General features: G+C 33.6%; 1 protein-coding gene across 1 annotated transcript; it reads left to right on the top strand.

Annotated features, from left to right (window-relative positions):
* Positions 1 to 10,384: 10,384 nt before the first annotated feature.
* On the top strand, positions 10,385 to 13,721 carry LOC100779385 (uncharacterized TPR repeat-containing protein At1g05150). Its single transcript, XM_003555696.5, has one exon. It carries the CDS (start codon positions 11,025 to 11,027, stop codon positions 13,431 to 13,433), a length of 2,409 nt encoding a protein of 802 aa, XP_003555744.1. The 5' UTR covers positions 10,385 to 11,024; the 3' UTR covers positions 13,434 to 13,721.
* Positions 13,722 to 15,080: the final 1,359 nt, after the last annotated feature.

Here is a 15,080-nt window from a genome sequence, read left to right as displayed (position 1 = left end):
CACACCAATATTGTTATCTACCCACTTACACTTGAAAACACAGACACTAAATTTTATATAATTAACCTCCCGGATTTCTTCAATGATTCCAAAGTAAGGCATGGAAGCTACACAGGGTTTGTCATCATGTACACTAGCAAAGTGTTGAGATTCAGCCCTTAGACTTACACCACTATTTTGCATTGTACTCTTGTCATCTTATGATTTCTTGTAGAATGAATACTTGTTGATATCATATCCTTGCCAAGTTATAACATTTCTTTTAGGCCCACCTGCTAACTTCCTTAACATTTCAGATGCATTATGGTCACCAAAGATTATATCTTTAAACCAATTTAGAAAAGTCTTGTTATGCTCTTTCAAGACCTTATTTTTGGGTTACTTTCCTTGACTAGAGCTTCGAGACGAACTATGTACAACAAAACTTCATTATTGTTATTCAGTATATACAAATAAGTTTGTTGCAATTCTTCTAGACTTGGTGCGATAACATGTAGTCCTCTTGAACCCTTACCTCTCACTCTCTTGTCATGCCGAGACTCCAGAATCCCAACAGGTTTTGTCTTTTCCATGTACTCAGAATAAAACTCAATAGTTTTTCCCACAATGTACCTTTCAACAATAAATGCTTCAAGACGGTGTAGTTCTTTGTATACCCTTTTAAGATCTTCATGTATCACTCAATTGGGTACATCCACCGCAAATAAATGAGACTGCATCATTTAATTTCCTTAACCAGATGAATAGTTAAGTGAACCATGATGTCGAAAAATGAAGGATGAAAATACATCTCCAACTAACACAAGATAATAGCAGCCTCATTTTCCAACTCATCTAACTTGAAAGGATCAATGACTTTGCTATATATGGCATTGAAGGAAAAAACATAGGCGAGTTATGGCATGCCTGACTTTCTTAGGAAAAATGTCTTGTATCACCACAGCTAACAGTTGTTGCATCAAGATGTGGCAATCAAGAGACTTTAAGCCTACTAACTTGAGATCCTTCAACTACACAAAACTCTTAATATTTAAAGAGTATCCCTGTGGCACTTTGATACAGCGTAGACATTGACAAAAACTTATCTTTTCCTTTTTGGACAAAGAATGACAAGCTGGAGGCAATTATATTTTGTTACCATCAGACCTTGGATGTAACTGGTCTCGTATACCCATCTCAACTAGATCTTGGTGAGTATTCAAACCATCCTTTGACTTGTCTTGAATGTTAAGAAGTGTGTCGATGACACTATTACAAACATTTTTCTTGACATGCATAACATCAATACAATATTTGACATCTAGATCGAACTAATATGGAAGATCAAACAATATCAAACTCTTCTTCCATATGGAAGTTTTATTTTTTTTCCTTCTTTTGGGTCTTTCCAAATACAATATTGATGTTGTCAACCCGCTCAAGAACCTGTTCACCGGTTAACAGTATCAGCGCACTATCATGCTTTTGACTTCAATTAAAAGCTTTTTTCAATCGCCAGTAAGGGTGATAAGCTTTCAGAAAACATCGATGTCGAGTGTATACTATTTTTCTTTCATGTTTCAGTTGTACGTAGCTTGTGTCATCTTCACAAATAGGCCATGCACGATGGCTCTTAACACTGTATCCACTCAAATTCCCATATGCTGGAAAGTCATTAATGGCACAAAATAGCATTGCAAGCAACTTAAATGTCTCATTTTGATACCCATCAAACACAACAACCCCTTCGTCCCACAATTTTGTCAAGTCTTCAATCAAGGAATTGAGATAAACATCAATGTCATTTCCTAGTTGTCTTGGGCCGAATATCATCATAGACAATATCATGTATTTTCGCTTCATGCACAACTAAGGAGATGAGTTGTAAATTACTAGCAAAACAAGCCACAAATTGTACTGAGTGCTTAAACTGCCATACAAATTCATTCCATTACTAGCAAGTCCAAGCCTAAGATTTCTTGCCTCTTTGCCGCATTCTGGATACAAACTATTAATCTTCTTCCACTGAGAGGAATCGACTGGATGGCGGAGCATTCCATCACAATTTCTCTCATATGCATGCCATGTAAGGTCTTTTGTGTCATCTACATTAGCAAACATACGCTTGAACCTTGGAATGATCGGAAGATGCCATAACATCTTTGCTGGGGGGCCCTTTCTTGGTGTTTTCATCACTGCTACACTCATCATCATCCTTCACTTTGTACCGTGATATCCCACACCTGGGGCAATTGTGCATTTCTTCAAACTCATTTTTGTATAATATGCAATCATTAGGGCATGCATGAATCTTCTGGTACTCCATACTCATCGGACAAAGTATTTTCTTTGCCTAATAGTAAATTTTTGGCAACATGTTTTCCTCTGGAAGCATATTCTGCTCCACCTGAAGAAGTGAAGTGAAGCTTTTGTCACTCCACCCATATTTGGCCTTGACATTAACCAGACTCAAAACTGCTAACAACAACGTCAAAGAAAGACTTCTTTGAATCACTTTGCAATGTATCATACATAGGGGTATGTGCTTGCTGAAAAGATTCTTGTCCAAGATCATGAATTATTTCCTCTAAGCAATCTCCGATTTGTACATTCGGTTCAAATTGGGACTCCCTCTACATGTCTGTCAATTCACCATGTCATATCCATGTCGTATAATTCTTCTTAATCCCATAATATAATAGATGTTCTCATATGTCATTGAGTAATTGTCATCTCTTGTTCAAACAATTTATACAAGGACAAAAATATTTTCTATCCTCATCTGGTCGACTTCTTTCGGAGGCAAATTCTAAGAACTATTTCATGCCTTTCTCATACGCAAGGCTTATGCGACTTTTGTTCATCCAACTTCGGTCCATCTAATTATTAACTCTGTGATACTCACAAAGTTTTTCGATGCATGAAAATCTCACTTTTTCATTAAAGGTTTGGCCCTATCTGATTCAGGAATAAATACTTTTATAGTAAATTCATACGTCAAGGTTAAGTCTCTTTTCTTAAATTTGACGAAATTTTGATAGTATTTTGCATTGGTCTTCAAGTACACAACATGAAAGTGGTGAGATTAATTCCACGACAATCAAGTATGCACTCAGAGAACAAAGAGAAATGCATTGTACTGAAATTTCATTAAATTTAAGAAAATAAACTTAACCTTTACGCATGAATGTACTATAAAAATATGACTCTTCCTAAACTGTCCAAACGAACAATTCAAGATTCAATATAATGATTAATGCAAATTGTCCGCAAGAATCATTGTATTCAATCTCAAACAATAATCTAAGGTTCACTCATCATGAAAATAACTTGTATATAAATCAGTACTCATTAATCACAGTCAACAAGTAATAAAAACATTAATAACAAACAACAGCATCAAAACTTTATGAAAAATAAATGTACCTATGATGATGATCAGTATAATATCCAACAATGAATGTCGTGATCACGATGCAAACAAAAAAAATGAAAAAGTGCCTACAAATTACATTGAAGATTACACATCTTTAAATAACAACTCTTAAGCAACAACTTCATGACCACTACATACTGATCTAATATTAACTATAGATATGAGTAATTTACATTAAGCAAGAAAAAGGTAGGGATGCAACAGTACTACATCTACCTATTATAAACACACAAAGATCACTGATAACTAGTAGCCAACCTAGGTGGCATCTGTAGTTACTTGTTCTCCTCAAAGTAAGGGTGTATGGATAGCAACTTCCCCATTGTAGTCAGCACGATCCAAAAACAGAGCAGCAACCCAATAAACAACTCAACCACCACCTGCATCAATCATCATTCCCAAAAACATTAGATAAAAACTTCACAAACACAACAAATTGATAAGTACTTGAAGCCTTGAACTAATTTTGCCATAGGCATCAAACAAAGAGGGAACAAACAAAAGATGAAAGAGAATAATGGGATAAATATATAACTAAAGCACCATACCACCGAACTCTCAAACAACCCAACCATGATTTGTATAGTGGGTAATAATCCAGTAAAAACAATTTTCAATTTCACAAGATAATATCTAACATTTCACAAGATAATAATCCAGTACATTCATCACATATATATACAGATCCCACATGAGCATGGCTCTGCATGTATCATACCACCTATCAGTTAGAACTTTTAAGACAACATCTTTAATTGAATTGAAAATCTGTAGGAGTTAGCTTATCTTGTAAGTTGTAACCAGAAATGCATGTGTATTAAGCCATACCTGAATAGAGAAACTCACTGAATGACAAAGAATTGGTCTAAGGTGCTTGCCACAGTATCTAGGAGTTTGCCTATCTTCAACTGCCAAAAGAAAATTAACATAATTAATAACTTCAATTGCCTTAACCATAATGCCTAACTTCAGAGTTCATAATGCCACACTATCTTCAGAGTTCATAATGCCTAATGAAGAATGCCTAACTTCAAGTGCCAAACGAAGAATGCCTAACTTCAAGTGCCAAACGAAGAATGCCTAATCGTAATGTCATTCTACACTTGTTCAAGCTAACTTCAGAGTTCATAATGTCATTCTACATTACGGTAATGTATTTTCAGAGTTCATAATGCCCAAAGAAGAATGCCTAACCATAATGTCATTCTACACTTGTTCAAGCTAACTTCAGAGTTCATAATGTCATTCTACATCACTTAGTTAACATCGGTTTTTCAAAAATCAATGTTAACATAACTTCGTTAACATCAATTTTTTCCAAAATCGATGTTAACAGACTCATGTTAATACCAATTTTTGAAAAATTGATGTTAACGAATTCCTTTTATTTACGAATATGTCACCGTATTTTTGTTAACATCGCTTTTATGGAAAACCAATGTTAACATATCAATGTTAAATCTATATTTTTTGATAGTGTACGAAGTCAAAATAAAAAGAAAATATGAAGCCAGTTTTGTATTCAAATATGTTTGGAGCAATAAAACAAATATAAAAAATACTATAACAAAATATATTATTTTATTAAAAATTAAAGGAATAAGAAGCAAAGTAGCTTCTCCCATACAATTAGTTTTAAAGAAAAAGAAAGAAAAGGAAATAAAATATAACAAAGAGTTAGAGAGGAAGATGGTGAGAACTCATATAGGAGAAGAGCAAATACGGTGAAGAAAAGGAATAAAGAATATGGCACTCATGGATTCTTAAAGATTTAAATAACTAGTGATGAGTTATTCTTAGTTTAGATTTGAAGTTTACCTTTTCAAAGACTATTTATTAATCAAGTTCCATCCACATATTATGTGATTAAATCTTGACAATCATGTGTAATAATCCATTTTTTTAAAGTAGGGTATGAGATACGTAAATGCTGCAATTATGATATATACATGTTCATGAAAGGATGATGGAGGCAGAAAACGTTATTTTGGAAGGCATATATATGTAATATATTCACAAGTTAAACGGCATTTAGGTTATCTTTAGTTTAGAAATAATAGTAAATAAAAAACAAAAGGAAAGAAAAAAAAAGAGACTAATAATTTTTTAGGTTTTTGATAAATGAAAAAAGGAAGATATTATTTATTTTTCTTTTTTATTTGATTGTGTAGAAAGTAAAAAAAAAGGTTAATGGCATAAATACTCTAATAAAGAATGAAATATATTATAATGTAGAGAGTATTTTTGTCTTTTTATATAAAAGAGATAATTTTTCTTTCTTTTTCCATCCACTCCTAGATATAAGAGAAAAATATAACAAATGATAAAATTAAATTTTACATTTTCCCTTTCTTCCTCAATTCGCCCCTCCACCTTTATGAAATAACTAAAATGTTAAGAAAAGTAAAATGACTTATTCCAAGCAATAAAGGCTGAAATGTTTTTTGTCTTCATAAATATGAAAATGTTTGAAAATCATCTTTGTAAAATTTTTAGTACGTTTTTCGTCCTCACAAACTTGAAATGCATTTTTTTTTGCTCGAAGTAAGGTTCGAACATTCGAATTTATGTGCACGACTTTTTTACAACATTTATTTGTACAATCGATGTTAAAAGTCATCATGTGTAGGTTTGTATTTACTCGGACCTATGTTCGGACAAAAAAATGATACATTTTAATTTTGTGAGGACAAAACAGGCACTAAAAATTTTGTAAGGACAAATTTCAAACAATTTCATATATTTATGAGCGTGAAAAACATATTTTAGTTAGAAATAAATGTTCATATATATGTAGGAAATTGTCTTTTAACAAGGAACGAATTCTCAACAATTAAATCTTGACAATCATGTTAGCAACACCCATTAAAATAACATTGATCTATATTTATAACTTAAAAAGTTATCATAAATAATGATATCCTCCAAATCTATATTTTATCTTCTTTTTTTTTTGTTTCCTTAACACGAGTATGGTGCTAAAAATGATGATTTTTTTTTGTGGGGCTCGAATAACCAACAAAGGAGAGGCATAAATTGGGATAAAATGACAATGAAGAAGGAATATAGAAGTATAAGTTTCAGACAATTGCATACTTTTAATCTTGTCATGCTAAGGAAACAAGGTTGAAAACTAACAACCAACCCAGATACTATAGTTTATAAAGTTCCTAAAGCCAAATATTTTCCATCTATGGATTTCTTGGATTCTCAACTAGAGCATAATCCAAGTTTTGTATGACATAATATCCATGCTTCATAAGTAATGGTGAAAGAAGGTGTCAAATGGAGGATTGGTAACAGTGAATCAATTCATGTTGGTCTCAACCTTGACTCAATAATGACATTCTTCCTTATGTCTTGTCCAACCCTTATAATGGCAATTTTAATCTCAATGTGGCTAACTTAGTTGAGCATGAGCTCAATGCTTGGAAAGTTAATCTAATGGACACAAATTTTAATCATTCAGATGCTCAACGAATCAAAACTTTTGTTTTTCTTAGAACTTTTGAAAATGACAAGTTAATATGGAGATTCTCGCTAACAAGTAATTATATAGTTTGTAGCTCTTACCACAACCTCATGGAGAGAGTGCTGAATAATGATCACTTAATGGTTCATGGTGATTGGATGCTCATTTAGAAGCTTAATGCACCTCATAAAATCAAACATTTTATGTGAAGAGTCTTGAGAGGTTGCATTTCAATAAGATCAAATCTGAGAATGAAGAACGTTCAATGTCCTCTTCACTGTGTATATTGTGAAACAAACATAGAAAATGAATGGCACTTGTTTATTGCCTGTGATCATGCGAAGCTCTTTTGGCAATAAGAGACAAATTTATAGGAAAGTATTGACCGAAAGATAGATGTAGTTGAATCCTTACAATCTCTTATTTTTAACCTTCTTCATGAATCTCACGTAGACACTTGAGCTCGAATAGTTGTTGTCCTATGGAGTATTTGGAAATCCCAAAATAACAAGATTTGGGATGAAGTTGAAACAACACCAACCGTGGCTTACTCTTTAGCCATGCAGTTCTTATCCCAATGGAAACAAGCTCGGACCACAACAACAACAACTCCAACAGTGTAGCAACAAACTGCCATTATCAATTGGAACCTACCTTAACAAAATTTCTTCAAATGCAATTTGGATGCAACCCTTTTGGAAGATATTCAATCCTTTGAAGTAGGTTTTGTTGTGAGAGATCATTCTAGAGGTTTCCTTTGTGCTAAGATAGTCATCAACAAAGATTTGATTTTCCTACACCTAATGAAGCTTAAGCTTGTGCTCTTTAACAAACTATGAAGTGTACCAAAGACAACCAAATGTAGAATGTTTGCTTTGAAGTTGATTGCAAGGTAGCAACGGACACTTTTAACGACTATGCTAAAGGAATTTCAGATTTTTATGTCATTTTAAATAAATCTAGAGTACTAATTTATTCTATCCCATGCAGAATGAGTTTTGTTAAGAGGCAAGCAAATGATGTAGATCATAGCTTAACAAAGGCTTCACGATTTTATGTTAGCTATCATGATTTTTATCATATACCATCTTGTATTGTTACTCCACTTATGAATGAAATGTAGTAAACTTGTTTCTCCTATATAAAAAAAAGAGTATGGTGCGTAAAAAAACATGAGTATGAGGTTTTCTCTAAAACAAATGAGTATGGATTCGTTTGAAATAATTTATTTATTTATATTTGTCTTATAATATAAACACTTGTGTAAATATTTGAAAAACTTATAAACATGATTTAAATATATTTATAAATTATTTTGAACTTTTTAAAATAAATTTTCTAAACTAACTTGTGAAAACAATTAACAAACTATACAGAAACAATTTAATCCTAATACTTAAATATAGAAACGAACTTAATACTTAAATATTTTTATGACAAGCACTTAATTATGCTTACCATTTATTTCTATGCCTAGCGATATGTATGAAAATTTTATACAATTTATTTGAATTTATTTTAAAATAAATTACACTAAATACTCTTTTGAAATTTTTGTCAAATTACACAAACATTCATTACTCATGTATATACTAATAAGTGTATTCACAACAAACTCCATCCACTTAGGTTTTATGAAAATAGAAAATAATTTTTTTTGAATTAAAGTAAAGTGTAAAAGGTGTGAGTAAAAAAAATATATAAAATTTCTCTCCAATATCATTTTATCTCATCTCTACTAAACACTCCATAATAATTTTAGACGTTTACGTTTAAAAAAAATTATAGTATAAGTATACTTATCTATTTATTTACTTTTATGTCTAGTAAAAACTCAAAACATATTATGAGGCCAAAATCAAGTTAAGTAACATGTTTGTTTTTTCTAGTTAATGTAATTTCTGGTGGTTCTTATTTAAAAAAAAAACATTGCATTATATTATTTGTTATATTAACATTTAGTTTGTTTTTTATTTATGTTATATTTTTTTATAACAATATTATTAACAAAAAAGCATTAAAATATATATTAGGTAATTTTTTCCATTTTGGGATATACTTTTGCTTTTAGTTGATTTTATAGACAATTTTATTGATAGAAAGAACGTGCCTTTATTTTAAATTTGGACTGCTTTTAATTGATTTTATAAATTATTTTAGATTTGATATATCAGTACGTAACTCCCTAATTTTTTTTGAGATTTTTTTTAATTTTTTCTCTAACATAAAAATTATAATTGCGTCATTAATCTTATATAATTTTTGTAATTGAGTTCCTGAAATTAATGTATGGCCCATTGCATGAAACAGTCAGAAAGTAACAATTTGTGATAATTTTACTAGTTCCAAGATTCAATTACAAAAATTATAGAAGGTGAACGACTTACTTACAAACTTTTTTTTTTAATTTAAAGACTTAATTAAAAATTCTAAAATAGTTGAAGAATAATGTATTAAACCGTTCTTTCTCAAATATTGTTAATTTTTTTTTATCACATGTTAAATTTTTGCCCCCTGTATATGATTTATCCCTAGTATGTATATAACATTTCCTCTTATGCTTTCAATATATTTCAACGATTTAATAAATTCTATCTGAATATCATAAATCAATTTTGAATATATATTTAAAATTCAAATACATTTTTTAAGCATGTATTTAATATATTTTTTACTCAATAAATATAGTTCAGATGATAAAATGTGTGTGAGAAAAAATTTAAATTCAACTACCTCAAATATATTCTTAAGAAGAGACAAACTTTAAGTCGACTAAACCTCATGCCAAAAATTAATACCATAATTAGTCAAAATGATCCATGGAGATATCTCAAGATTTCACTAGAGACCAAATACCTCAATTATAGTAATTGAGTGGTTGAAAAAAAAATATATCCTCTTATGCTTTTATAATATTTTAACTTAACTTTTTATCTTTTTCTATCATTTTTAATACCTTTAATTTAAAATTATTAATAAATAAAATAAAATATATTATAATATAAATTATTTATTATAAATTTAAAATATAATTTATATACTTAAAAATATTTAGTTTATAAATTTAAATTATAATATAATTTATATATTTAAAATACTTATTTATTATAAATCTTATTTATATAAAATAAATATTTATTCCAAAAATACATAAACTCAAATATTAATTTTTATTAAGTATAAAATGAACACTATAAATTCAAGTATCTGGACAATAAATATACATGTTTTTTTTACATTCAATGACAAAAGTTGTTACCTTTTTTTTCTTCTCTTGTGAAATAATGTAATGATTGACGTAAAATAAAATATTTGTAGCTTTAATATGTTATTTGCAGTCGAAAGTTTGCATGACAGACGTATTTATTAGCAAGCCGTAACGATCATTACTTAACTCAAATGAACTGATTAAGCCCCACCAACATCAAATATTCAGCAATATAATCACATAAATTAAAAAAAAAAAGGAAAGAAACAGAGAGAGAGAGTGTGTGTGCGTGTGTGGGAGAGTGCTATTTCTTCTTCAATTTCTTTACAGCTGAGCAGAGATTGACAAATCAAAAACCAAAAATAACGATTAACAGACAGCTAATAATTGTGCAAACTAAGTCCCAAATCAACTCCTAATGATTTTCAAAATAAGCAATTTAGGGTTTTCAATTTCAAACCCTAAGAAAAAAAATCATAGCCTTTGGAATTGGTCCCATCAATCCCCTTTAGCTTTCACCCACACACGCCCCCACTCATCGTCATCATCATCACCAACAAACAAGTCCAACCCCTGCCCTAACGAACCCCAAATCTCATCAAAAGATTCGAAACAACAAATTAGGGTTCCAAATTTTCCAATTTCAAAAATCATGCTCCCTTTGAAATGGTCCCTCTGAGTAGTAACCCCACATCACAACCGCCTATCATGATTATCATCAACCACAAGTAACCCCTTCTGACTCCAATCCCAAATCCTAATGACCCCAAAACAACTCATTGGGGTTCCAATTTCAAACCCTTATTAAAAAATATTAGGTTTTATTTAATTCTATTTTATTTTATTTTCCTTCTTCCCCTAAACACAAAACCTCACCGGCACCGACCCATCATAGTTTTCATCATCAAGCTTCGATTTTGACTCCGGAAATGGCGACGAGGGGCACCAGATCGGAGAAGGTTCGGCGAATTTTCAACCAATTCGACGCGAACCGTGATGGGGGTCTCAACCGCGAGGAAATGGCGTTGCTGGTGGGTGCTGTGAACCCTAGGGTGAAATTCAGCGACGAACAAATCAACGCGATCCTCGACGAGGTGTTCCGAACCTACGGCGAATTCATTGATGGCGACAAGGGTCTCACTTACGAGGGTTTGTTGCGCACGTACGACGACGGCGCCGGCGACGTCGACCGTGACTTCGACGCCCTCGGCCTCGACCTGGTCGCCGCCGACGCCGTGAAGGAGCCCCTCGCGGCATCGGAGGCATCGTCCTCGTCGATTGTCGACGAGAGAATAACGGTGGAGACGCAGAAGAAGCAGCGAACGGCCGCCTGGGCCGTGTCGCCGAACCACGGGATCGTGTTCGACGACACGTGGAAGATTGTGGACGATTTGGAGCTTCTTGTGAAGAGGCTGAAGGTGAAGCAGTCCAAGGAAGGTGGGAAATTGAAGAATGACAACTTTGATGCGTATTCGGACGCCGGTTGGTCGCGCGAATTGGGGCCTTCGGCTGAGATTTCGGAGAAGAGAGTGATGTGGGAGGAGTCAGGGCATGATTATGCTGTGTTTTTGAAGGAATTGGGAGGGCTGAGAGGGAGGGCTGATGGTGCTAGGTCAAGAGAAGAGGCATTTGATGGGCACATGGCAATTGGGAGGGTTTTGTATGAGCACCAGTTGTTTAAGGAGGCATTGGTTAGTTTTAAGAGGGCTTGTGAGTTGCAGCCTGTGGACGTGAGGCCTCATTTTAGAGCAGGGAATTGCTTGTATGTTCTTGTCAGGTACAAGGAGGCCAAGGAGGAGTTTCTCTTGGCTCTTGAGTCTGCTGAGGCTGGAGGGAACCAGTGGGCTTACTTGCTCCCCCAGATTTACGTCAACCTCGGCATCGCACTTGAGGGCGAAGGGATGGTTTTGAGTGCCTGTGAGTATTATAGGGAGGCCGCGATTCTTTGTCCCACGCATTTTAGAGCTTTGAAGCTCTTAGGTAGTGCGCTTTTTGGTGTTGGGGAGTATAGGGCAGCTGTTAAGGCGTTGGAGGAGGCAATTTTCATGAAGCCGGATTATGCTGACGCACATTGTGATTTGGCCTCGGCTTTGCATGCCATGGGCGAGGACGAGAGGGCTATTGAGGTGTTTCAGAAGGCTATTGATTTGAAGCCTGGTCATGTGGATGCACTTTATAATTTAGGTGGGTTGTATATGGATCTGGGTAGGTTTCAGAGGGCTTCTGAGATGTATACTAGGGTTTTGGCTGTGTGGCCAAACCATTGGCGAGCATTGCTGAACAAGGCAGTGTCACTGCTGGGAGCTGGGGAGACTGAAGAAGCCAAAAGAGCTTTAAAGGAAGCATTGAAAATGACAAATAGGGTTGAGCTGCACGATGCAATATCTCATTTGAAGCAGCTGCAGAAAAAGAAGACCAAACCTAGTAATGGAGGTGCTTCTGGGGAGGCATCGTTTGTTATAGTTGAACCATCTAAGTTTAAGGTAGTTGGAGAAAAGACTACTGCAAGACAGGAGCTAGCCACTGCCCTGCAAATCAGAGCACTTCAGAGGGTTACTAGATTGAGTCGTTGCAGCGTGGAGCTTTTGAAGAAGGAGATGAGCGAACGTGATGTGCCAGTTTCCTATTCTGGTAGTGGATTTCCTGAAAAGTCCATTCGGAAGCCGAGTTTGGAAGAAATTCTTCATAGATTACTCAATTTTCTGAAGCCTGAGACTTTTCAAGGAGCTGTAAAAGCCATAAACGAGAGGATTCTTTCTGTTTTGGATGAGAATGGTTCGGGCAGGCTGGATCTGGGATTGTTTTATGCTATTCTTGCTCCTATTTGTGGCGGTCCTCCGGATAGACGCAAAAGGGTTGCCTTTGATGCACTTTTGTGGCGTCCTATGAATGAAGACGGTGCTAATATTAGGAAAGTTGATGTCACTGTATACATCAAGTTATTAAGGGCAGTTTATCTTCCCAGCCAAGGGGCTAGTGAATTAATGGAGGTTCGTGGAGATTCAGACACTTCGACGGTGTCTTTCTCTGAGTTTTTAGTTATGTTTGATGATCCAGATTGGGGTTTTGGCATCATGCCTAGTCTGGTGAAGCTTGAAACTGGGGATAGAAATAGGCATGGCGACGTGGTGTGCTCTGTTTGCCGCTACCCAATTATTGGTTCTCGGTTTAAGGAGATAAAATCTCATTTTAGTTTGTGTAACCAATGCTACAGTGAGGGAAAAGTGCCTTCTTCATTTAAGCAGGAAGAGTACAGATTTAAAGAGTATGGAAGTGAGGGTGAAGCCATGAAAGATAAGTGTATGTGCTTCAACTTGCAATCCCGTAATGAAAAGTAGATAGCGGCATTCAATTTTTTGTCTTTAGATTTTTTTGTTCTACTATCTTGTATTATCCCATCTTGTTTATCCTAGCTTTTCAGGTGTGAATGTGATTATAACTAGAGCTCATGAGTTCAGCAGGCATTTTGGCCCCTTGTTTAATAATTGTTTCAGGTGGTGCTTCACTGCTCTTTAGTAACTGTTTATAGACATTGTAAAACCTTTAACCTCCGTGACAAACATTTGTGTTTATCATGCTTCTCTATCCCTTCTTTCTGATTTGTATGAAGCATTTATCTTTTGACACATGAAGCCTGAAAAGTCAGTCTAGAGTACTGTGATTCTAAATTTCAATTATATTTGTAGTATTCAACGGAGGAGTGGTCATTATGTTAGAGTTTGCTTATACGGTTAAAGTACCTTGAGTACAATACATTCAATGGTTTATATTTCACCTCAATGTTAATCTGTCAGTACATTTAACTTTTTCTGGTTTGAACTGTCATTTGTTTCTACATGGTTAATTTGATGTAATGCAATGAAAGTACACTTTAAGAATTTTGAATAGTAGGGACTTTGCGGTTTTGTATATAAATAAATTCACAATTTTTTCCTCTTTATGATGAGTACGATATGACAGTACATTTATCTGTGTTTTCATCTGTTATTTGTTTCTTTATGAATTTGGTGCAATTCACTGAGAGAATACTAGGGACTTTGGTTTTGTATTTACAAGTTTTACTGCAAAATTAAATGTACAAAACTTAGATGGAGTTCTTTATATTATTCTTATGAAGTTTAAAATCAAATGCCGACATTTTTTTAAAAAAAAACTTTGTAATATATTTTAGTGGGGGCTATTTAATATTGAAAAGAATTGTACAATGATACTGTGTGCTTTGTGTTGTAGTTAATTTTTGTGAACGGAAAATTGGTGAAAATAGGGGTTATTGAGTCAGAGATTAATATTGGAGTTTGATGTGCCATATCACAAGCATTAGCAACAAAGTCCTATGTTAGATTCACAGGAACGACAAGGACACGGGGGTAATTAGGTGTGAATATAAGTCCGGATTGTTCAATATAATTATTTAAAAGAATGAGTTGGTAAAATTTATTTGAAAAGTTAAAATTTTTACCTAATAAAATAGTGTTATTTTTGTGTAAGATTGTTTAATATATTATATTAATCATTAAAATAATATTACTTATTAACTACGAATTGAAAATTAAAACTAGAAGTAATGTCTATACTCTACCGACTTTACCGATTCAATAATATATCCAATTTTAAAAATGTTAGTTTCAAATCCTTTCTGGTAAGGGAGAACTATGGGATTGGGAAGCCAATTATCAGAAAGACAGAAAATGCAGCTATTTTTTTAAACGTGATAATCAAAGACATGTTAGGATTATAATAACTCATACATCCTAGACTTCCTTATAATTGAATGGTGAAGATCAAGCCACGCTGGATCTGGCGTTCTTGTGTGGGACAAATCTCAAGTGGATATTGGGCAATTGTTTGTTGATATATGATGCCTTGGCATTTTCTTTTTTTAAGACTTTTTTTTACAACTCTACATCAAATTAATACCTCAATGTCCCTTTCTTTTGGGCCTCTGCTCTGGTTTTCTTTTTGTCCAAAACAACCTATTATTAAAA

The sequence above is a fragment of the Glycine max genome, chromosome 20 (assembly GCF_000004515.6).
Source record: "Glycine max cultivar Williams 82 chromosome 20, Glycine_max_v4.0, whole genome shotgun sequence".
NCBI classification, from domain to species: domain Eukaryota; kingdom Viridiplantae; phylum Streptophyta; class Magnoliopsida; order Fabales; family Fabaceae; genus Glycine; species Glycine max.
This window is presented reverse-complemented; position numbering and strand designations above follow the sequence as displayed.

What these genes read in the sequence shown, in the direction of transcription:
- LOC100779385 (XM_003555696.5), top strand. Translation starts at nt 11,025, where the DNA reads ATGGCGACGAGGGGCACCAGATCGGAGAAGGTTCGGCGAATTTTCAAC.